General features: G+C 46.0%; 1 protein-coding gene across 1 annotated transcript in view; it reads left to right on the top strand.

Moving 5' to 3' along the window:
* The window catches only part of tspan9a (tetraspanin 9a), a gene marked incomplete at its 5' end in the record, with an annotated part of 59740 nt that extends 34479 nt beyond the window's left edge, over nt 1-25261 (top strand). The window contains 6 exons of the mRNA XM_079743238.1: nt 6520-6711; nt 8469-8543; nt 15990-16091; nt 16932-17063; nt 18242-18325; nt 21102-25261. Of these exons, the coding sequence (XP_079599364.1) occupies nt 6520-6711; nt 8469-8543; nt 15990-16091; nt 16932-17063; nt 18242-18325; nt 21102-21173 (657 nt within the window). The 3' untranslated portion in view covers nt 21174-25261. The remainder of the gene's footprint in view (nt 1-6519; nt 6712-8468; nt 8544-15989; nt 16092-16931; nt 17064-18241; nt 18326-21101) is intronic.
* Nucleotides 25262-25392: the final 131 nt, after the last annotated feature.

Genomic DNA, 25392 nt, shown 5'->3' with positions numbered 1-25392 from the left:
GGGGACAGCCAGTAGTCCTCTATCTCCAGTCTGAGGACATGAGTAGGTGACAGAGGTGTGAATCCACATACACGTTGGCTGGATCATTGACCTCCATGACCTTTGATATGTACTCGCTTGTCTCTTTTTCCCTCTCCGTTGTCATGCCAGGCACGGGGGAACGCAGATCTGTCCAGCGGTCAGGCCCTAATCACAGTGCGAGTGGGTGTGCTATAGCGGTGTGACCCCTCTCCCTTTGTGTTGTGTGCCACTAAAGGGCCTGTGTGTGCTGATTAACCAAAGGCTGTCTGGCTGCTGCAGGTCTGACAGTGCAATTAGTCAGAGAAGGCTATTAGGTTTAAGTCTGCCTTTGTGCCACGGCGCTGTCTGTCTTAGTGTGGTCCTCCTTACAGAGCTGGTCATTGTCATACGCAGAGACTCAAGGCTAATGGGTGTCAAAGGGAAACGGGGATCGCTTTGGACACGTGCAAAATGGCTCTGCCGTCCTTTCTTTTTTTTTCATCCGTGCTGGGCCGATTGATTTAAAGTCATTCTACGCTGGGTAGACCTTTTAGCCCGAGAGAGAGAGAGAGAGAGAGAGAGAGAGGGAGAGAGAGAGAGACGCTGTGCTCATTGCTCCCTGCAGCATGTAAAGGGGCGTCACTAAAGACCTCTAAACAGGGTGATCTAATAGGTTCAGGGAGAAATATCTAGATGGTGGAAGAGTGCTCAAACGAGCCATCCGGGCAGAACCGCAACAGTAAACAGAATCCCCAGCCGCCTGGATGTTTCCCTAAGCCTCTGATGGAGGGACTGAACACCTACTCTGAATCAACAATTACATAGAATTATCTGGGGGAAACTGCTTTACAGCTCCAAGCTACAGGCCATACGTGGGTAAATGAGGAAACGAGAAACGAGAGAGAGAGAGAGAGAGAGAGAGAGAGAGAGTGAAGCACACTTCTGCCCAATAAAAACAAACAACAGCATTTGTTGTTTTGTTTAAATTATTTTTCTAGCAAGTTAGATGCCCCCGCTTGTTCTGGGGTGAGCTTGTTCTGGGGTGAGCTTATCTCAGTCGTTGGGGTTTTTCGGTTCAATCTCACACATTGTGAGGGTCTGTGGGTTCCCCTAGTGGGAGAATTAAACTTTAAACAAGTTGGATATAGCTTATTTTTTTTAGGCCTCCATTCAGCCGTTATCCAGTCCTTACGGTGCCATGTTCATGTTCGCCTGGCCTGCTCCACAAAGCCCACCACCACACTAGATCCAGTGAATAATTTACTGGCTATTAAGTCACATTGGTTATACAATATTCATAAAGGGGGCGACGAGGAGGCCCGGGGAAGGATGGAGGATAGGGTAAGGGTGCCATTTAATGGAAGGCATTAAATGGGCTGTGCTGTACTGCCCTGTCACAGGAACTCGTGTTTTATTCTTCTCGTGGCTTGGCCTGGGCTGTGCTCTAAATCTGGGTAGATCTAGGGATAGAAGTAAAAAAATGTAGGTCGTAGTGTGCTTTAATGCCCTTACTCCTGAAAACGGGATGGATGACACCTCAGACTATTATTTGAATAATGTGGCATTGATACTAAAAGGCATTTGTTTTTGACTGTGTACGCAATTGCCTGCTCTATTTAGAATAAAGAAAAAAACGAATTGCCTGTCACAAGGAGGGGATGAATAGCCCAATTAAAGACAATTGTGCATTCAATTGAGAAAAGCAAATCTCGGTTCTCATCATGCGGTCGAGGATTCTTCTTGATGCCAGGGGAACAGACATTATTAGGGATAATTTAGGTATTTGTGTCATGTAGAAAATGCTTATGGCATTATGCTGCCATGCAAGCGTTCATTAATGACTCATTTCTCAGTGCTCTGGCAGGAATTCTTGTTTGTGATGCATGGCCTTCAATTTCATAAAGCTCGTCAACCCATTGCCAAAGTCCTTAAGATTACACAATCCTTCTAAAATAAAATGAAAATGACAATAAGCTGAAATCAAGTGAGGAATTGCATACAGAAGTGTGGTTTCATTAGGCTCTGATTGAACCAGGAATTAATCATTTCTGATTCAAAGTGTTTTCATAAATTATTTAACTATTATTTTTAAATTGTTTGTTTTATTAGTTAACATATAAATAAAGGAGGCTTTACAATCCTTTCAAAATTGGATTGCACATATATCATTTATTCAGCTTTATATGTCGACATGCTACAAATTGGTCAAAGATGGTGATTGGTCTATTTTCTGTATTGGTATTTCCGTTAAGAGACTAGTGTTTTATTGGGTCACTGCGTAAGGTACAGCACATCCTACATCTTCATTGGAGCAATTCACTACAAAATCAATACGTGCTAACTGCCCCCCTTTTAAAGGCATTTTGGAAAAAACATTTAAAAAACCAATGAAAAAGAGATTTCTTGCGATTTAACTACATGAAGTGTGATATCACCGGATCAGGGGATGGTCTTTTATGGTATTTTTAAAGGAAAAGGTTAGTACTTTCACTGCAAAGTTCAGTACAGCCAGTGTAGTTCAGCACGGAAATAAAGGTTTTCCTTTTGACCAGTGATTCACTCCAGCCTTCTGAGTCTTCTTAAGTAAAACCAATCGGCAGGCCCAGGAGCATCCAATGGGATCAGCATGCATATATGCACGTATTCACACACTCGCGCGCGCACACACGCACGCACACACACACACACACACACACACACACACACACACACACACACACACACACACACACACACACACACACACACACACTCTTCCTTGCTATTTCGACTAATTTGAAGTGATAGAAGTCTGTAGTTGCATTAATGGGAAAAGGTCCATCGGCGAAGACCAGTCGTTTCTCGGTGCTTCGCGTCTCGGCGCTCCGCCCTGTGACCTCACTGCGCTCCACAGCCCCTCCCCTCTCTATTTCCCACCCAAAATGCATTTTTAAGGGAGACGTTCCCACCAACCACCCACAGTGCCGACTCCCCACTAACAGGCGTGTGATGGCACTTCTAATGGTGACATCCGTTACCGCGGCAACCGAGCTTGAACGCTCCCGATGAAGCGAAAGGATAGTCTATACTGCCCCCTGTTTCGTCGTCAAGGTTTTCCGTCAAGTCCTCCCACCGTCACTGGCTTCTAACGGGAAGAAGCAGCCCTTTAATGGGCCCGTGAGATGCCCCGATCCTTCATACCCCTTCGGCCCCTCTCTCCATGAGAGAGAGGGGGCTCAATAATGCAGCGTCGTCAGTCAGTCATATTCGTCTACCGCCCTACTATTTATTCAATCTATCTATATCTACCTCTCTGTTTCCTTTCAGTGCCCCCCCGCCCCCCCCCCCCCCCCCCCCCCCCCCCCCGCAGGCACAGGAGTCGTCCTCCCCGCAATAATGAATAACAAATGACCCCCCCCCCCCAACGTTTCAGCAAAACAGGCTATTGTTGTTGTTTAAAGGAGTTGCTTTAAGTCCCCCCAGTCTTGTAATATGTTTAAACATTGAACATTTCCCTGCTTGTTTGCTTTGGTTTGTTTTGCAGGGATTTGTTGTGCAGGGATTTCTTCTGCCGTTCTTTTGCTGCTGTTGTTGATTTCCCTTATTTGGGACTTTTTATTCACTCTTTATTTTGCAAGGAACATAGCACACGCTGTGTTTCCATGGAAGCATGAGAAGCCCTAGCTTAGTACAAAATCACTTTTTAAAGGAACTTGGAAAATGTACATTTACCAAAAGCTTACCAATATTATACATATATACCCCAAAAATAAATATATGAAGCCATATGCTATCATGACATTGCAACGTCAAACTAAGCAGTTAAGCCTCCTAGGTTATGTTGAATGGACAGGGGTTCCTTGATCCTCTGTGGCAGATGGGACGCTGCAGCACGACCCACTCATTAAGAGCTCGATACCAGGCTCAGCAGGGAAGACTCCTGCTGCAGCCTTCCAGCCATGGCCTGGCGGGTAACCAATGTCCAGCCATCCAGTGGGATCTGTCTTTACAGGCCTCTCTCTCCATTTCGCTCTCTCGCTCTCTCGCTCTCGCTTTGTCGGGCCGACACCGACGGACGCCCTGTTGGTGGTGCGTGGTGTGATGTGGGGGGGGGGGGGGCGGAGATCAAGCATTTGCGCCTGGCAGCTCCTTAAAGACGGGAGTGCACTAAGTTGAAGAGAGAGAGAAAGAGAGAGAGAGAGAGAGAGAGAGAGAGGCAGAGAGATGGAGAGAGAGAGTGAGTTGCCCGTGGCGGTTTCACATTCTCACCTAATAAGTGAATGACACACTTGGTACAGCTCCCATGAGTGGGTATTAATCACAATTAGGTGAAAGGCAGTGCACCGTGGAGTTCCAACCCGCTGGGGCTCGTCCCATCTCCCCCTCTGCTTATCGCTTACGGTGGTGCTTCAGCCGTGTCTCTGTTGATCCCCCCCCCCACTGTGATGAGCCCTCTTGGTTCTGACTGGAACCCCCGACCCTCCATGTAGTACACTCAGCAGCAACAACAACCCCCATGCACAGCGGCAGAGGACTCGGCCTGGTTAAGAACATCACTTTGGATTAGCATGCTAAATTAAGCAGGCCTTAAAAAAAAACCTCAATATTCGCAGATGACGGCTCAATTGGAAGGTAGCCTTTGAAAATACTTATATTCAAACGACAAGGATATTTATTGTGTTATATTTGAGACTCGGTGCTAGCATGACGAGGCGCGTGAGGGTTTCTGGGGGGCGGGGTTGGCGGTTACACCACTGTTTGATATTCAGCGCTGTTGACCTTGAGGGAAGGCCTTCACAGGCTGTTATTTGGTGGATAGACAAGGCCGGGGTGGCACTGAGGGTGTTCGTTAGCCTCAATCCTAGTATTCTATCTGCTTTAATAAGAAGCTGTTTTTATCTTTCCCGAGTCCCAAACTTATACACAAAAGGCTTTTTTTTATTTCTCTTTCAATGTTTAAAATATGCTCTATCACCAACTTCCCCCTTCCCTCCGAAGCACAGCAGAGGCCATAAAGTCAACTTCCATGAACTGGCTGGACTATAGGCTAATGGTTTATGCATATAGATCCCACCGGATTCATTATGGCTCTATCATCTTCTTCCCTTTGTTAGACCTCTATGATAAACACACGGACACGCAGTTCTTTCTCTCTCTCTCTCTCTCTCTCTCTCTCTCTCTCTCTCTCTCTCTTACTCTTTTTCAAACGCACACGCTCACGCCAACACACACACACACACACACACATCCATCAAGAGATCCACTCATCATTGCGGAGATCTTATTTTCTCATTTCATAGTAGCATAAACAGAGTCAATTTGTTGCTGTTTTGTTTAAGGTGCCTTTACATGCGTCGACCCGCCTGGCTTATTTGCGTATTACCTTGGAAGCAGAAATGTCATTTTTCATACTGAAAGCCTTTGGTCTCGGGTCTACAACGAATTTCTTTAAGGTGCTGAATCAACCTATTTGTCAGTAATTCATTAGCAATTTGCTTGGAATGTGACAACAAATTCAAAACAAATTCCTTCGCCGCCAATTCATCTTTCAGTTATTTCCTAGTACTGTGCGTGTGTGTTCGCTCACGTGTGTGTGCGTGCGTGCCTGCGTACGTGTGTGCCTGTGCCTGTGCCTGTGCGTGTGACAACGCGCTGCGTCGACAAAAGGCGACGTCCAGACATACCTCAAATCGATTTGGCGGTTTGCTGGGTGGATTCCATTGCGTTTGGAGCAGCAGACCCACTTGGCAGCACTTACCTCGGGTGGTTCTGTTCCACCGCCTGGCTCCCCCCGGGCTCCTATCTCAGCCTGGAGGGGCGGACACATGGGCGGGGAGCACGCTCGTATCGTTTTATCCAGCCACCCGCCTCCCCCTCGCCACCCCTCACTCCCACCCTAAACATGGCCGCATTAATGGACTTACCAGTGCGTCTCTCAGCGCGCGTAAAACGCCTTATAAATGTAACAAGTGTGAAAGTGCAGAGTGAAAGTGCTCCCCCAAGGTGAGGATTTAATTCCCATCGGGGTGGGGGGTGGGGGGAGGTTAAAGCTGGGGACCATTTCATTAATTTTTTTATCACAGTTTGCTCTGTGCCGTGTGTGTACTCAACGCATTTTAGGTCTGACTCCTCTATTAATCTCCCACAGAGTTGTAACCATCAGAGTGGGCCTAATGCCTGCTAATTAGTGTAAATGGCTCTGCATTCTGGGGGGACTTCTTTTAGGTGATGGATGAAGCGAGCCCAGTGTATCTTTCCGGGGGATTTTTGGACGACTTTTTCTTTTGGTTTGTTTACCGCTGACTTTGAAATCAAACGTCTTATTAACTCCTGACTTAGCTGTTTTTAATTTGCACTGTAGCGTGTGTGTGTACTCAAACTCCCCCCAAGCGATGGTGCCTGGAAGAAATGTGTTGCACGTCGAGATTCACTTGATGTTGCTCAGTGCGTGGAAGGTCTTCCGGGAGTGATATTGTCTGGTGTCTGGCGTTGGGTTTAATGTAACACTGCTGTCTGCTCTTCTCTCTCTGTGCTCTGCAGCTATGCGGCTGTGGGCTCCTGGGAGTGGGCATCTGGCTCTCGGTGTCTCAGGGCAGCTTTGCCACCTTCTCGCCTTCCTTCCCCGCACTCTCCGCTGCCAACATGGTCATCGCCATCGGTGCCATCGTCATGGTGACGGGCTTCCTCGGTTGCCTGGGATCCATCAAGGAGAACAAGTGCCTGCTTCTAAGCGTGAGTTGGCCCGTCAGCGTGCCTTAAGGAGTGGCCATGATTCTTCTGTTATCTCTCTCTCTCTCTCTCTCTCTCTCTCCCTCTGTCCATGTTTATTTTGTTACTTAGAAAAACGTCTTCTTACACCTAATACAACTACATAACACCTAATACCACAAAACAACTGTACTATTACTGGTAGTGGATGAGGTTCACCTCATATCCCCCCACACACACAAACTCTGGGTACCTAGAAAAGCACTATATAATGGCATAAATTATTGCTACATTTGTCGTACTACTATTGCTACTACTTCTACGACCAAAATAACATGAATGCATCTAAATATATTTTTATGAAATATGTATATGTAGCCCAGATATGTGCAATTTATTCACATATCGACTTTTCTGTGAAATTTCTTGGATTTGATTTTACATAAAAAGATGAAAAGGTATGAAATACGTCTCTCAGAGTAAGTCGTGACTTGTGACATTCACCTTGTCATTTAATTCATAACACGGAGGGCGTGAGTGGCACCTACGACAAAGATCGTCACTGAGAGCCTCTTTAGGGGTTCCCACTTAACCCTAATGGCTGGAAGGAAAGCCCTGATTGTTAGTTACAGAGAGATGCATTCAGAGGGAGAAATATTCAGCGAGAGAAAGATGTATGTACGTGCACAGTTTAATACATACACCTATGTTCTTCAGAAATGGAAAGTTTAAAAACCTGTTCAGTCATGGAAACGTTTTGTATTAAACCTGCTGGGCGGGGAAGTGGGGGGGAATTAAAGTCAAAGAGTTTTACCGTTCTGCGAATAAAGACCAAACAATCTTGTCTATTTTCCACGGATTTGGTCACGACTTAATGAAACAATTGAGAGACGGAGGGCTTTCATGTCTGTTACATGGTTGAATTATGCCAGACAACTAATGCCAGTTGCTACTTTCTGGCTTAAAAGAGCTGAGGAATAGTCTATACAATACAAGAAACCTTCTGACTAGACCTGTAATTATGGTTATCAGGTTATTCAAGCGTTTCTCATCCCTCGCTTGAGTCTGAGGGGAAGTTAATTTGTCTCGTTACCTTTCACAACCAGTTGGTTTGGGTTTCTTTGCCAAACTTGTTGACATTAACTCAGAGTTAAGATGACTTACCATATGTAATATCTTTTATAATACTGTCATCTGGGAGGCCAGCCAAATCCTTGTGAAATGTGTACATGTGGGTTTGTTATATTATATTATATACTTGTTTACAGCCTAATTAGGGAAGGAAAGTGATGGAGAACATTCCTTCATATGAATAAAAGTCTGGTCATTAAAGATCGCCTGTTGCGCCATCTGGTACTTTGGTTAAGATAACATTTTCAGTGAGAAAGATAATGTTGCACACAGTGGAGCTGCATACTTTTATTTTACCCATGTTGATGAAATGGTTTATACCAATAGCAAAAGTCCTTCTCTTTTTAAGATTTCTCTCAAAAGATGTAATAAGAGGTAAATTTCGAGAGACAAAGAGAGAAGCGGAAAATTAGAGACGAGATGCCCATCTGACATTCAAATTTGATGTGATTATTATTTGTGTTCTTTGTTTTGTGGCTGAGTCAGGATGTCTTAAAATAGCTGTTATCTATCAAACGCAAATTTTAAATGTTTCCTGGCATGGATGCTTTTGCAATCTCACTAAGGCACAAATTGTTGACTCTCCATCTCCCTTTCTCTCTCCCTCTCTCTCTCTCTGTATCTCTCTCTGTTTCTCTCTCTCTCTGCAGTTCTTCATTGTCCTGTTGATAATTCTCCTGGCGGAACTCATTCTGCTCATCCTGTTCTTTGTGTACTCCGACAAGGTAGGTTGTTACTCCATTAACATCAACACTATTTCAATATGCTCCTATTCTGTAGATGTGAATACATACCAATGCCATTGTATACAAATCTTCATCTTCTCTATAGTTTAGAAAACAACGCTAATAGACAGGCACATGACGAAGAGGCCTTCATAACCATACAGAGGTAGTTGAGTTGGGCTTGAGATGTATTAGTTATTTCTGGTGGTCAGAAGTCTTTTACCTCAGCTGTCCATGACTCCACACCCAGACCGTTGGTTCCTCCTCATCACTTTAGCATGTGACTGTGTTCGTGTGCGGTGGTGCGTCGGTGTGAGTGTTTTTTTCTCATGACGTATACGTGGGCCGGTGCTGCAGGTCTTTGTGTTGTCCGGTCGCTGTTGGACTGAAGGAACGAACATACGGACAGATGGACAGTTCTGACCAGGCAGAGTCGTTGCGGTATACAGAGCGAGAGAGAAATCCCTCGGCCTATGTGAGACAGTTTCACGCCGACCGCCACCTCCACCTCCACCTCCACCCTTTCCCACCCTGCTACACCCATCCAGCCAACAGGTGTTTTCACGCAGCATCCGGGGAACCCGATGATGAAATGCTCGGGGGGCTCTTCCAATGACACAGCGGTTGATGGATCCTCTATTTATACACTCACGCTCGTTCTTTTCCCCTCTCCCGGGGACATAGGCTAATTCCCGCTCTTTGTTCTGAGGTTATTGCTCAATTCGGGTCTCGAGGGCCGATAAAGGAATTCATTTAGAAGCCCATCCGTTCTTAGATTCCCATCTGGATCTCGCAGGCGCTCCCTGTCAGAGGTAAATATGTCCGTTGTCTTATCTCCCTTGCGCTAAGGGCTTAACTTCTTGAAAAAAGAGAAGGCCCAAACTCCGATTCTTTGGGCGGAATCTTAATGCGGTGCCTCTCGACTGCACCGCCGCCGCTTCCCATCAAAATCGAGGGAAAGTCGAGATAAGGATGGTGGCGGATTTTCAGAATGAGAATTAAAAGGATCACATTAGCATGCGATGAGCGCTCCGGCTCGCGGGAACCCTCTGCTCCGTCAGTCGCTCCCCATTAAACATCGAACGCGCCTGGGCGTCGGCACGCACGGATATAAATCAGCGAGTACAGCGATCGGGGCGGTTTGTCGTCGGTCTTTCAATCGTCATTGGCACGTGCGGTTTGCCGTCGCAGATTGTGTTGTTTCTGTGCCTAATGGAATCAGGGGAGGGGGAGGGGGGGCCAGCCTTCGAGTTCTTTCCCTGTTGGAGGAACCCGTGCAGCTGTATATACACAAGATGATATTCGGTGTGGCTGGACACACAGAGAACAGATGACAGATGTTTCGGTGTTTATTAGGCCGGGGTTCTCGTGATGTTCTCTCCCCAGCCCCGCGTTTCTCCAGTTGAATTGCATATGCCGTGTGAGGCCTTGCCGCTTCATGCGACGCGGCTGCCTGATCAGAAGAATCCCTAATTCACAACTGCCATTTGATCCGAGAATCACAAGGCATTTATTAACAAGTCTGGAAGACACACACAACACTTGGCAGCTTTTAAAAGTCTATCGACAGAGGCCTGCAAAGTAGATATTTTAGTCTTTCAAACACAACATGATTTAGTCATGAGTGATGCCTCTGTCAGCTGTGTTCCCGCTGTGTGATATCCTGTTGAGAAAACTTTAGTTTTATCTCTCTCCCTCTCGCTCTCTCTTTCTCTCTCTATCTCTGTCCCTCCCTCTCTCGCTCTCTCTCTTTCTCTCTTTCTCTCTCGCTTTCATCCATGTTTCTAGTCCAGTAAGAGCATAGCACACTTATATGCTCTATCAGGTTCTTGTGTCTGTGTATCCCACAGGTAGTTAAAGGAGGCTATAGGAGTTACTACTATAATGTATGATTGTTCGCTCACAAGCACACACACACACACACACTTTTCTAAGCTGATGTGCCAAGGCTGTCCAACTCAATTACCACGATGTGTGCGTGTGTGTTTGTCTGTGTGTTTGTGTATGTGTCTACTTGTGTGTCTGTGTGTGTCTACTTGTGTATGTGTGTGTGTGTGTGTGTGTGTGTGTGTGTGTGTGAGAGAGAGTGCGCGTCTAGTGGTGGAGGGAGGAAGGGGGGGATCAATAAAGGAATCTCTCAAGAGGCTGGCTTGGTCACACACTAGATTACAGCCATCAGAAGCATGGGGGGGGTGGGGGGGTGCTCCAGGGCTGCAGCCCCCCTCCCCCCGACACCTACCACCAGGAGAGTGGAGGCTGAGCTGAACGAGCACTTTAATAGCCCCGGAATGATCGACTGTCTGCCCGGCCAACGGAGAGGAGTTGGTACAAGTGTTCGGGGGGGGGGGGGGGGGGGGTAGCCCCAGCGTAGCCCCCCCACTGACTCATATCTGACATGGGACCTTTGTTCTCCTTGGCAGAAGAAAGGAGCTGCTTCTAAATAAACAGCACAACAGACCACAGTGAAGGAGTCAATAGGTCTTGTGTGTATGGTTCCTCCAGCCATGGGTTTTTACCCATATGGACAGATTCATTTTGAAAGGTTGTATCTGTGATTGACCTTTTTTCTAACTTCCTTGCTGGCTTACTACTGATCAGTGTAGCTCTTTGCTCTCCAAACTGTCAGGGGACTGTGCTATCAGAGAGTACCTGCAAGGATGCTCCAGGGAGGGAAAGACACTGGATCAGAGATTAACAAGATCTAAAGGTTTATAGTCTATGGGAAATATTCAAAATGGGGACAAAATTAGCTTGTATTGTTTATTAACAGTATATACATCATAATCAAGCACAATTCTTGGTATTTCCAAAGAGCATGGAGCCATTCTATCATTATTTGACGTTTGTGAGCTTATGAAAGAAAACCTCAGAAAATGTACATTGTTCGAGCTTGCCCCAGTTTAGCGGTCGGATCCAAAAATAAAAACACACCCCATTGTTAGCCCAAATTGTAACTAGTACAAGCAGAAGCCACAAGAAACTTCTCTCCTGTGAGCACGCCTCCTGAATGCGTGGGGAACGCCGCACCAGAGCAGATCCCAACAGCCGACACGTTTCACTAGGCTGCTTGATGGTGCGTGCGGGGTCTTCCCCTCCTCGGAAAGTCTCCGGAACCTATTCCCCCAGGTTGGGATGTAACCATGGCCCAAAGCGCAGAGCTGACAGCAGCCATGGGTACCAGTGGCGGGGTCCTGATCCCTGAATTATTGCCTTCCCTGCAGGACATGGCAAACCGGTTGAAAAAGAAGAAGAAAACCATAGGAAGTGTGTGTTTGTGTGTGTTTGTGTGTGTGTGTGTGTGTGTGTGTGTGTGTGTGTGTGTGTTGGTCAGGGGTCGGTGGGCTGCTTTATTGAGGAAAATTGAGCCAGAGTAAAATAGAGCAGATTTAGAAAAATAAGCCCCAGTCATATGACAGTATTTCCTTAAGCACATCAACTTAACAGTTAGAAACAACTTTGTAGAGCACACACCTGAATGCCTCCTGCTGTGCTTCTATCACCACTTGCTGTTTCCCTCCATTGGCTCATTACAGCTTCCTAGCCGATAGGAAGAGTTGACAGACAGCTAGACACACAGACTAGCTGGCAGACAAACACAGAGGCAGGCAGTCACAGCACTCAGACATGCAGAGCGAGGGTTAAAGAAAGATATGCAACTAGACAGCAATGCAGCTGGCAGACAGACAGACAGAAAGGCAGTCCATCATTCAATGAGAGAAGTAGGCAGAAAGACCGGTAAACAGGCAGAAAATAGGTAGACAGGCAGAAACACTCCTTTGCTGTTTGCGCAGTGTGACAGAAAGTAAACAACCACCTCTGCTTCCGCAGAGGCTTCTACTACGACACCGTTATCCATAGTCGTGTTTCACTGCCAGTCTCTCCTTCTCTAGCCCTGTCTCTCTGTCTCTCTCTCTCTCTCTCTCTGTCTCTAGCTCTGTCTGTATCCCTGTCTCTCTCTCAATCCCTCTCTTCCACCTAGCTGGCCAGCCGCTGGCCAGGCGGCGGCCGGCCAGCTAGGTGCCTGTGATGAATGTGCTGTCGGGATTTGCTGAGTTTAGATCTGGCCGGCCCAGAGGAAACCCAGAGGGGCCGCGTCTCCATGCACTCTCGCTCTCTCTCGTCAATCACTCAAACACTCACTCACTCACTCACTCACTCACTCACTCACATGTTGGGCAGAAGGTTTTTTTTAAGACATTCTTTGTGGCTGAGGAGGTGTGAGCAGCAGACTGATGCTTCATGCCTCTGATGTACTACTGAGGCGTTTTACTGAAAGAAGATTCAAATGGAGGAGACATGGGGTGTGGGGGGGGGGGGGGGGAGGGGGGTGTTCTTTATGAGAATAATCGTCTAACACACCAACACTGTTTGGGTATCTGTTCCTCTTCTTTTGAGGGGGAGGGATGGAGGGGAAATGGGTCAGAGCCACATTTGTAGCAGTCATTTGTCTGCCTCTTGTTAGCGCTCCATCTGGATCGTTAGCTGCCTCCATCTCAGGCACTAGCAAAGACTTGCTCTGCACACAATCACAAAGCACACCACATTTCACACTTCACACTTCTGTGTTGGATGAAAATGTTGTTGATCTTTTTGTTTTTTGCGTTTTCACTGATAGGGGTGGGGGGGGGTACGATGTCGAACACGTAACCACCGCGGGGAAGTCTGGGTAATAATGAGCCGGGGATTGTCACCCGGCAAACAGCAAAGAAAAAATAGTAGTAGAAGGCAGAGCAGAGAGAGAGGGAGAGAGGGCAGGAGAGGGAGAGGGAGTGAGAGGGAGAGGGAGATACAGTGAGAGAGGGAGAGAGAGGGCAGGAGAGAGAGAGACAGTGAGAGAGGTGGAAGAAAGTGAGAGACAGCGGTAGAGAGAGACAGTGAGGGAGAGGGAGAGAGTGGGAGAGAGAGAGAGAAAGGGAGGGAGTGAGAGGGCGGGAGAGAGACAGTGAGAGAGGGGGAGAGAGTGCGAGGGAGAGAGAGAGAGAGAAAGACAGTGAGAGAAGGGGAGAGAGAGGGTGGGAGAGAGAGGGTGGAAGAAAGTGAGAGACGGCGGGAGAAGGCAGTGAGGGAGAGGGAGAGAGTGAGAGAGAGGGAGAGAGAGAGCGAGAAAGAGAGAGAGGGCGGGAAAGAGATGGGATGTGAGAGAGAGAGAGAGAGAGAGAGAGAGAGAGAGAGAGAGAGGGCGGGAGAGGGATGGGGTGAGAGAGAGAGAGAGAGAGAGGGCGGAAGAGGGATGGGGTGAGAGAGAGAGAGAGTTCTTACCTCTACAGAGAGTGATATTACAGCAGCCTGGAGTGTACTGTACGGCGTCTGCTGCAACAGCACTCATCTGCATAGACAGTGCTCGCAACAACAACAACCAAGAGGAAGGAATCTGTAATCATATTGATGTGGTTTCAGAGTTTGTGGATTCATTTTTTTCAGGGCTGTTTCATATATGACTAATGAGAAAGTTGTTTATTCCTGGGGAGGCTTTCATTGCTCAGTGTTGGAGGGGAGGACGTGGGTTTATTCCCGGATATAATTGACTCATTCCTCCAAGCCTGGAAGAAATCTTGATCTTCAGGATTATACACTGCCAAGTAATAACTGAACCAACCGTAATTCAGGACCCAACCAGGATCCTATACCATGATTGTAGAGTTATTACTGTTTGGTCTTCATACAGGATCTAGGAGGGAATCAGTCAGTCATGTCATGTCAAGTCTCCCTGGGATAATGGTGTGTGCTGGCGGGCCAAAAAGGTCTGTGCCATCGTGATTCCTTTCTATAGCTTTTACAGACAAGGGACGCCACACCTCTCTGCCCGCCAACCATACGTTGGGTTTTTTATTGGGTTCTTCTCCCCTAGGTCCGCCGTGTTCCCTGATGGTAACAGAGGTGAAGGATGTGGCACTAGGCCTGAACGGACGAACTTCTTCACGTGAGAGGCTAGCGGATGAGGCCACTTGCTCTTATGTTGGCCCTTATATTGCACTTCACATTATGCTGGATATGGGGAGATCAGTCTAGGACGCCAAGTTGTACGTAGGCCAACTAGAAAAACATCTACTCCTACAGTGATCCTTTCCACCCCGGGGTTTATTATTAGGGAATAATAAACCCCGGGGTTAAGGCAGTTCACAGCTTTACCCCGGTGAATGAACATCTTTCAATAGTTATTTATTGGTTATCATCATCTCCTGTTTTCAGTGAGCTTCCTGATACAATGCATCTTATTTGTATGTGTGCGTTTGCGTGTATGTGCGTCTATGTAGGCGCGCGTCTGCGTGGGAGCGTGTGCATCTATGTAATCATCTGTATATGCATGTCTCTACAACAGGGTTGTGTGTGTGTGGGGGGGGGCTAAGGGGCTGTTGCATAGATAGCAAACACTGCACTAATCCCTTGCACTTCAGATGTGAAAGCAATGCATTCCAGAAATAACTTCCACGCCTTTATAACGATGTGGAACACAGTCCTGGCAGTCAGTGTCATCATGTTTTCCAATATAATTACCGACGTCTCTGGAAGTCTGGCCCAATCTGTACTGGCACGTATCAAAGCTGCTGCACTGGCACATAGCGAGCCCCCTGTGGGCAGGACTAAAGCACCGATTGTATTTCTCATTAACACATCCAAATAGGAAATATTAGCCAGAGCACAGACTCACCCAGCCTCCTGATCAAGTGAGCCAATGATCTGTCGGCTCTGGAAAGCGAAGGGCATGATGCACCTGCTGTGCTTCCAAGTCACATGTGAGGCTTTATTTCAAAAAGAGCGGAACGTCAATATGTATTCTGGTGAATCATCACCACTTAAAAATAACTCTGAGAGAAGATGGCCGCCGTGGGTCGGTGTAGGAACCTGAAGCTGTACTCCGCTGCCCTTTTATGTGTCTAATCACACCATCATTGTGGCCATGGGGTTTGAGGCTCATTAGTATGCCTTACCCGCCCCCTACCTGCTCCTTGAAGGTAGGGTGGGCAATCTGGAGAAACCAGCCAGACTCAGCTTGATTTTGTAAGAATTTATTTTTGATGGCCTTCAGGCCTGCTTGCAACTCCGCCATAAAACACACGACTAGCTCGTTCGCTTTAGCCATAGGTCTGCCTAGCCTCATGGAAGACTCTGGTAATGCTTAATGAGTCCGAGGGCATAGTGCACGCATGTAGCCAGGTTGCCCATAAGACAGATAGGTAGGCTATCCAATCATTTCATATGGTCCAAAACAGAATCTAGTTTTTTTATGATGATTTCCTGATTTGTTGATTGCCGGATGTGAAGAGAATTTCAACGCACATGAAAAACATCCTTCTAGGATTTCCTACCCTAGCTTTGACCTATACTTACTATCTTTAGGATAAAAGTGTGCAATAGTGAAACGTATGGTAATTCCAATTCGATATTCCCACGTCTCCAAGCGAGTTAGCATGTGACTCAAAGAGTGTGCTGTGTGTTGATGTGCAGGTGCGAGAGAACGCCAAGCAGGATCTTAAGGACGGACTGGCGCTCTACAACACAGACAACAACGTGGGATTACGCAACGCCTGGAACATCATTCAGGCAGAGGTGAGAGACCAGCTCAAACACACTCAGACACGCGCGCACCAACTCTCACACAGCCACCATCACTAACGCACCCAGAAACACGCGCACCAACGCTATCACGACCACCATCGCAAACACATGTTGATCAACAGCAGTGCTCTGGTGAACTCAGTGTCTTTCCCACACTGCAGAATGTTGGAACGCACAGAGATGCATTATTAATGCATTCATATTTTTGAGAAATCCATTTAACGGTAACTTAATTAGTTTTCCCTGCCTATATGCTAATGCTGGATGTTCAGTGTAAAATAATATTGTATGTAAATATATTCATAGGCTGGCAGATGTATTGTCAATGCTACTCTCACGGAATCTGTGCCATATCTCCAGCCGCGGAACAAGGGTTTTATCCATTATTGCAATCACACTGGAAAAGAATAGTGCTTTAATCATGCAAATCTGGTATATTTAATAACATCTTGTTGAGCACGCATTCAGAAAGTACTTTCTCCTCATCTGCTTGTGTGTGTGTGTCTATGTGTGTTTGTCTGTGTGGCTTTCTGATGTGTTTGTATTTGTGATTGTGCGTGTGTGTGTGTGTGTGTGCGCTTGTGCGTGCGCGTGCACATTTGTGAACGATACATGCTTGCATGTGTTCCTGCGTGCGTGTGTGTGTTGGTGCGTGTGTGTGTGTGTGTGTGTGCGTGTTGGTGCATGTGTGTGTGTGCGTGTGTGCGTGTTGGTGCATGTGTGTGTGTGTGTGTGTGTGTGTGTGTGTGTGTGTGTGTGTGTGTGTGCGTGTGTGTGCGTGCGTGTTGGTGCGTGTGTGTGCGTGCGCGTGTGTGTGTTGTATCTCCTCAGTGGAAGTGCTGCGGTGTGACTGCCTACAGCGACTGGCACGACGCGCTGAAGGACAAGTTTGTGCCAGACCGCTGCTGCCAGGAGCACTACCAGGACTGTGGTCGAAACTCCACCAACATGTTCTGGAGCAGGGTGGGTCCCCCGTCCCCCATACCTCCCCTCCATCATCCCCCCTGGCTCTGCCTGCTAGCCCTGGACAGCTCCCCCCCCCCCCCCCCCTTGTGTAACATAAAGATGCTACACTGCAGGAGAGGTGGAAGCAAATTCACCATCCGCTCTGGAGGAGAGACTTCATCTCCATTCTCCAAGGGGGCGTTTTTCATTTGAAAAGCTCATTGCTTTCCTCTCCTCTATTGTTCGGCTACCAAAGAGCTTGTTGACAAACTGTTTGGTTCGATTTCCTAATGGCGTTTTTTTAGGGCTGTTTCTGTATTTATTTATATTTATTGGCATACAAACATTACATATACCGTATATATATATATATAATATATAATATATATATATATAAATATTAATGTTACAATTGGATTATATAACCTATTAACAAACTAAAAGGTTAGTTGCCCCTCTCTGTGCTTTGGAAGATGTAACTTGTACTCACTTGATGCACAAGATAACTTGATCACTTTGCTTGAATGACTCCTTTTCAATGCACTAAAGTTTCCACCAGTCGTGACCTGTTTATATGGTCCAGTCTCCTCTGTTTCCTGCCCTATGGTCTGTTCCTCTAATACTCTCCAAATGAAGAGCTTTAAAATCATGGACAACATTGATAAATACCTAAAGGTTACTTTGGAAAGCTTGTATGTTTGTAATCCTGCCAATAGGAGAACAGACAGACACCACCATCTTGACTTTAGCATCCCTGAACCACCGAACCAGATAAACACAATAAACAAGATACACACAGCATGCACACACACACACACACACACACCACACGCACACACACACAAAGTCCACTACAGGCCTTGACTCAGGCGATGTGGCCACAAAGAAAAAATAATAAGCCCCATTTTCTATGAGGAGTATAAAAGTAAACAAAAATGTTTTATCCAGCCAGACGCCCGATTACTGAACACGCCCAAGGACAAACAAGCAGTGTGTATCGGTGATTCATCCGTCCTCTTTTCTGGCTCGGATTCGACCGTGGTGTGCATAGATTGAAGAGGAATGCTGTTCGGCTACTGATTCAACAATTGTTTAATTATGTGAACATAGTTCTATTATATATATATATATATATATATATATATATATATATATATATATATGTGTGTGTGTATTTATATTTGTTTTACCCTCAGGGCTGCTTTGAGAAGGTGGAGGAGTGGCTGGACGACAACAAGCATCTCATGGGAACCGTCGCCATGGTGATCTTGGTAGTGCAGGTAAAGAAGCTGCCTTGTTTTGTCTCCCTCCATTTCCTCCTCACAACTCGTCTCTCTTCCTCCTCCTTGAAGAAGTTGTTCTTTGTCTGCATCGGCTGCGTAGGCGTCGCCGGTACTGGCAACGGCTTATTCGTCTTATTCGCCCATTCGTCGAATATTTATAAATGGGTTGTGTTTTCGGCTTTGTATGTGTGTGTGTGTGTGTGTGTGTGTGTTAGGGTGCGTGTATGTCTGTGTGTGTCTGTTTGTGTGTGTTTGTATGCCTGCATGTTTGTGTGTGTATGCGGGCTTGTGTGAATGTGTGTTTAACACCCACGTGAATTTAAATATTGAAGCTTTTTGTTGACTGCACGCCCCCCCCCCCCCCACCCTCGCCAATCCTGTCTGGCAGAATGAAAGCCTCAGGACTCGTGGGCCAGTAGGTCACTGCAGTGGCTCAACTGCCCTTAGGAGATATGGGAGACACTGAGAGATACTGAGAATAGCTGAGAGATTGAGTGGGTCAGAAAGAGAGACAGAGAGAGTGAGGGATTGAGTGGGACAGAAAGAGAGACAGAGAGAGTGAGGGATTGAGTGGGACAGAAAGAGAGACAGAGAGAGTGAGGGATTGAGTGGGGGAGAGCGAGAGAGCGAGCGAAATTGAGCAGGAGAGTCAGGGAGAGGGAGCGTGAGCGAGAGAGAAGGCAGGAAATGAAGTGAAGAAGTGTGTGAAATTGAGTGGAGATAAGCCTTCTCTTTCCCCGTCGCTGTTGGTTATTTTTATGTTATCAATTCGATAAAAAAAAGTTGTTCTCTCACACTTTTGACATGTTGCATGCTGCACAGTGGCAGTTACTCTGTCGTTTGGTTTTGCCGGCTTCTGGCAGACTTCTTCTCTGGTGGGGGGGTTACCATGGCGTTTACGCTCTCCCTCGCTCTCTTTTGTCATATGTAATCACGCATCTTTCAGCCATCCTGACTGCAGCTCGCGCCACTCTCTCTCTCTCTCTTTCTCTGTCTGTGTCTTTCTCTCTCTCTCTCTCTCTGTCTCTCTCTCTCTCTCTCTCTCTCTCTCTCTCTCTCTCTCTCTCTCTCTCTCTCTCTCTCTCTCTCTCTCTCTCTCTCTCTCTCGTCAGTGTGCCGTTGTTCTCTTCCTATTTCCTGTTATAGACTTGCGTGTGTCACCAGCCCGTAGCCGGTACAACACGACCTAGGTCACATACATTAGTGCAGTAATCAGACGACACGCTTCGTTCTGTTCTTTTCCGTCCAATTTGAAATGAGAAATGTCACAAGGGTGTCTCACTTACTTTCTCCATCTCGGGTCGATCCTGTTAACCACTCCATAATTGAGTGCTTGATATCCAAATTGCCCACTTATTACTTATGTCCTTTCATGCGACACTCTCACGCTCACACACAGAAGCACATACAAACACACACACACACACACACACACACACACACACACACCGAAGCACGTACAAACACACACACAGATGCACATATAAGCAAACACACACGCTCATATACACACACGCACACACCCACACACACTTACAAAAAGCACATATAAACCCAGGCACATTCACACAGAAGAACATACAAACAGGCACACATACATAGGAAAAGCACATGAAAGCAAACACGCACACAGGCAAACACACACACACACACACATTCAAGCGTTTCAGTACATCAATCATTGGTTTTACGCTCTTATGCTCACACACACATACATACCCACACAAACAGACACACAAACAGCAGAGCAGAGAGGAGTAGAGGCTAGCAGGTAGACTTCGAGAAAGAATAGACAGCATCAGCCTCTGTTTCATCAAACCAGATCCAATGCAGACACAATACTCTATTGGGGATGATTTCAATTAGCAGTTGACATTTGTAAGACGTTGGCTAGGACAAAATAAAAATGTCCCAACGTATTTCTTGGTTTGGAAAAACCTCTTCACTACTTGGTGCAAAAGTGTTGCATATCCAGATGGATGGATGTTTCATAACCGGACATGATGTGGGACCAGTGTCCTCTGGGGATGGCTGCAATGTCACAGTATTCAGAGAGTCGAAAAGGATGTACAGCGAACACAAAAATAATGTGTGGCTGTCAAGTGTGTCACAGATGTGGCATGTGTAGATAATTGAGTTTATACTTCAATTCAAGAAGGTATTGAGAAAGTCCACATTGGTCTGGCCCTAAGCTTGTATTTACTGCCTCACTGTTTATCTCTTTTGCTATTGTGTTGCACTCTGATTGACAGCAGCTTAGGCTCGCATTTTACTTTCAAATGGGTATTCACAACCGTGGTTTGGACTTTAACTCAAAGGAGTGAGTCAGCAGGCTTCCCTACAATAATCATTCCCTAAAAGTATAGCATTGGAGCTGGTGTCGTTTTCAGGAGTTTCAGCGTCCTTCTTTAAATTCAAAGACTATATGCCGTATTTCACAGTCTGTCAGTTCCCTGGCCAATGCAAGATAATAGGGTTTTGGATCATCCTGGAGACTATGTTTGATGTTTGAGTATAAGGGGTAATGGAAACTTCAAAGGGTGAGCAAGCTACTTTGATTCAGTGGCATCTCAATTTACCTCATCATGCCTGCACACACTGTACATCACACATTGTATGGAGTACACGCGAAAGATAGGGAGGTAGGTAAGAGGAAAGAAGGTAAGAAACAGAGGGAGAAAAGAAGGAAGTTAGGCTCTAACATCTTAGGTTCTAAGTTGTTCTGTAGATCTGTATTCACCGTCTCCTAATGTCTTCCTCTTGTGTCTCGCAGCTTCTTGGCATGGCGTTCTCCATGACGCTCTTCCACCACATCCACAGAACGGGGAAGAAGTACGACGCATAGCCTTTGGAAGGAGCCCGGTGGAGAGCTGTCTCACCGCTCATCACTGCCTGATGGTACAGACTCTGGATAGCCACCCCCTTGCCCGCCATTGCTTTGTATCCAGTCCCATCAATCCTCTCCTGGAAAACGTCTGCTCAGATTCAAGCCATGTCAGTCCCGTCCCCCACACACACACACACACACACACACACACACCCCTCTCTTTCTCTCTCTCACCCCTCCGCCTCATTTTGCCAAAGAGTATCGCTACTGGAAGAAAACGGAGCTCAACATTTTTTGCAAGAGAGGAAGCCATTTTGGTGTTCACTCCTGTTTGGTGTTATCTCACTTTCGCTTTGACTAACTGGTTTGCCGGAAGGAAGGACTCTAAGACAATGAGTGTTATTTCAAGCGCTCATGCCCTTGACCAGAGCAAAAAGACAGACATCAGGCTTGACAAAACTGAAGACCCTTGTCATAGAGGATGACACAGGTCGATTGAACGTATTTTCCCCGCTTTCACTCCTGTAACTGGACGATAACAAACTCCGAAACATAGCATGCTTCTTTTGGACCTCCCCAGAGTGACCTTGGTTGGTGTCAAATGTCTTTTATTTAAAGAGATGTTGTCCGTTGTATTTTCCTCGTGTTACCTTCACCCCTCGTCGCACCCGTGGAATGTAAGCGGTCGGCGAGGTCGGGGCAATTAAACCGAGCAACGGGATTGGCTGTGGGGCATGATGACAGAGGGACTCACAGGGGTTGTGCACCGCGACACAGGACGAGTGTGACCAGTGTTGTGTGATATCTCGTTGACACATTTTATTATCTTTTAACAGTCAGTTCAAATGTTGTTTATTTCTTCAAGGTTTTCACTGAGACGTCGCAAAGTAATTAATTTCACGGTTCATGGTTCATGTTTATGTATCTAGATCCGGGAGGATTCATTATGGCTGTGTCATCTCTTGCCCCTGTTTGGCGAGGGGTTGAATATCTTCTTCCCCTTGCTAGTCTTCGCTGATGAATGTGCACTACACACACACATACACACATTAACACTGTTGAGCATCACTAGTATTTCTTGTCAAAAGCAACATATATTGTTAAAGGGTTTAATTATCCCCAAACAGACCTGTTAGATGGTGATCTATGGAGTCTCACCCGTCCCTCCCTACTTCGAGCATCCCGGGTAACTCTTCTTGTTTATGTGTGCGTGTTTTATCAAACCCACGCTGGGCAGAACCAGAGCAGGCACCAATGGTGCTATCAAGTCATCAAATCATATCCAGTAGAAATAAGAACAACAGTGTTACTCCTCTTCAATTATCCCCAACGAGGCAACTATATTTTCCTCTGTGCTCTCCTTCCCTCCTGTTTCACACCCTTTTTCTTGCTGTCCCGGTGAGCTGGAAAACCAATTTGCACACCGTGTCGCCGCACATGCCCGCGCCAACGCTGCTGCTCAACCGCCGCCCGCCCGCCACGGGCTGTTGAACATACACAACACGCTCTAGTTAGCTGTAGACGGTTCCTCTCTCTGCTTCGGCTCACTGCGTGTGCGTCCACGTTGTGTGTGTGTGTGTGTGTGTGTGTGTGTACGTGTGTGTGTGTGTGTGTCTGTCTGTGTATTCACATGAGCGTGTGTGTGTGGGGGAGGAAAGGTGTGTTTAATGCCTCGCAGATCAAAAAGCAGGAACACGTACTGTACCATGCTGTGATGGGTACATCTGGGTTACCCATAGTGCACGGCGGGAGGCCTCAGTGTCGACAGGAAGAGATCCGCTGAAGGGTAGGAGCGGTAATGAACTACGCGCCGGGGTAAAGGACTACTCCCGCGCTCGGCTGTGCGTGAGCTCGCTCTGTGAAGGCGCAAGTGTGGCTGAAGGGATCGGTGCAAGCTAATTGGAAGAATCCTTAATGGCTTTTAACAGTAATGGGCGAGGATATGGGGAGAAACGGTCTGTGTCGTTTCACGAATCACCAGGTGGGAAACCTGCTACAGGTATCATTTGGGGACCAGGAGAGCGTGTGTGTGTGTGTGTGTGTTAGTTTTAAACTATGTGAATCCCATGTTTCGGAAGGCTTTGGGGGAGGTCAGAGTTGATGAGACACCAAGCAGTGCTGCTATTAACAGGAACAGTTGAAACAGGAAGTAAGAGAAAAGGATGTGAGTGTGGTCGGGAGAATTACACAGCAGGGTGGTCATGTGTGTCTTTGTCACACGGGAATCCGCCAGATGGGAACATCCAGCAACTCGCAAAAAAAAAGCCCTTTGCTTTCTATTTTTTTCTTGAAATGACAAGACCTGTCTCAAATAGCCGGAGAAATCTGCGGGAAACTTGGGGTTTGGGTAGGTGAGTTCGCAGACCCAGGCAAGACGAAGCCGTGAAGTGAAACATGGCATATCTCATTTGAACATCTTTTGTTTGTTAACAACACTGGTGTAGTGATTTGACTTTTCATGGATTTATTGTCCGCCTATGTCATAGGGATTGGCCGCTCAAAGAAATTGCATTTTCAACCTTTTTGACCCACCACTTACATCGTAAATCCTATTACACCATAATGTGATTGTGAAACTATATACCACTCAATTACTCTTTTAATTTCTTCTTGTTTTTTTTGTATGCAAGGGCGAAGCAGAATGGACATGCAGCACCGATAGAAAACAGATTATATTATACCAACTGTGCTGGACTGGGCCATTTTTAGGGAGGTGTTCCAGACAAGGTTGTTTAAGTGTTACTCTAACATTTTCCATTGGTTGTTACCTGTTAAAGAAAGTATTTCATCCTGCATCACAGGTTAGAATATGGAAATGAAAACGATTATTTTAACAAATATTGATTAATGATGCTATTTTTGTATATTGGCTATTTCATGTGCATTTATTTTTTTTAAATATGCAGTTGGTGTTCGGTTATTTGGTGTTGTCTTTTTGTTACATGACAGGGGCTTAAAGTCACTCATTTTATAAACTAGGACATCTTTCAAATATCACAACAGACATTGGGTTGGGCATCACCAAAATGCAATTGTCTCTCTGACATCACACATGCCACAGGCATTTAAAGTGATAGTACATTCTAGATCTGATTATAGTCAAGTGTTGGCCATTATGAACAGAGACAAAGGCCTTACGGTTATCACCCTTTATATGATTTTGTTTTTTTGATTTGCCTTTTGTTTTTTTCATCATCTGCAAGTGACATCTGAGGTGTTTTTGAAAGCAGCCTGTTAAAAGCCTATAATGGGAATACCAACAATCTTTTTTCTTCTAATCTAGCAGATGGCATTGTATAACATAGCTTGTCTCAGTATATCACTCCACTACTTATTCTTGGATGTAAATATGCTAATTTTACAAGGGATTTACCGTGTAATGTCTTTATTGCAAATCCGCTGGTGGCGATTACTTCTGAGTTAGCATCATGTTGACATACTCTGGTATTGGATAACTTTTTTTAAACAGTTTTGCCTTTTTCCACTTGGTTCAATGAAGGAATTACATCCCTAATTCATCCTCCATTTCATTTATTAAGGAGTTGTTTTCCTTTTCCTTTTACACATTAGAACTTTACGCCTTGTAAATGATTTGTAATTGTGTTTATTCATCAGTGTTCATCTATAAGTAAGTGTTTGCAGCGTGTACCGAGCAAAACATTTTCAGAAGGAGTTATAAGTATTCCCTCTCATCTAAAACACTGTCTGTACCGCACCGAGACAGAAGGAGCCGGAATGTACACGCTCTCCCTGTCATCTCTCTACTGTAAGGCAACGTAAGCCAATCAAAATGTTATGTTTTTTCAGTTTTTTTCCAACAAACCTGCTAATCTTTCCCTAGTGCTATACCTGACTCTGAGTAGTGGAGTTGTAAGCTCCACAGCTTCCTGTGATGATAGCTGTTGTGTTATGGTAGGTGGCAACACCGTCTGATACCTGTCAGGTATTGTTTAGGTTTTGATTTCTCCTTTTTCTTTTTTTTTCTCCTTGCTATATGTAAAAGCACTCAGAATATCTATATTAGGTGGGTGCACTCCATGCTTCAATCTCTAAAACAAACATATTTTTTAAATAAAGAAGAAAAAAGTGTTGAGAAAACCAATGATACCCTACACTGCTTGCCTTTCATGTTTTGTCACTTCTCTGCCCTTGCCTAGTCTCTTATTTCTTGGCGCTGACAATTACCGAGGTTGCATTTTGGATCGTGTTTGAAGCCGAATCGTTTGTTAAATTATTC

Source organism: Pollachius pollachius, assembly GCF_949987615.1.
Source record: "Pollachius pollachius genome assembly, chromosome: 9".
In the NCBI taxonomy this organism is placed as follows: domain Eukaryota; kingdom Metazoa; phylum Chordata; class Actinopteri; order Gadiformes; family Gadidae; genus Pollachius; species Pollachius pollachius.
The sequence above is the reverse complement of the archived record's forward strand: the minus strand, read 5'-3'. Positions and strand labels throughout refer to the sequence as shown.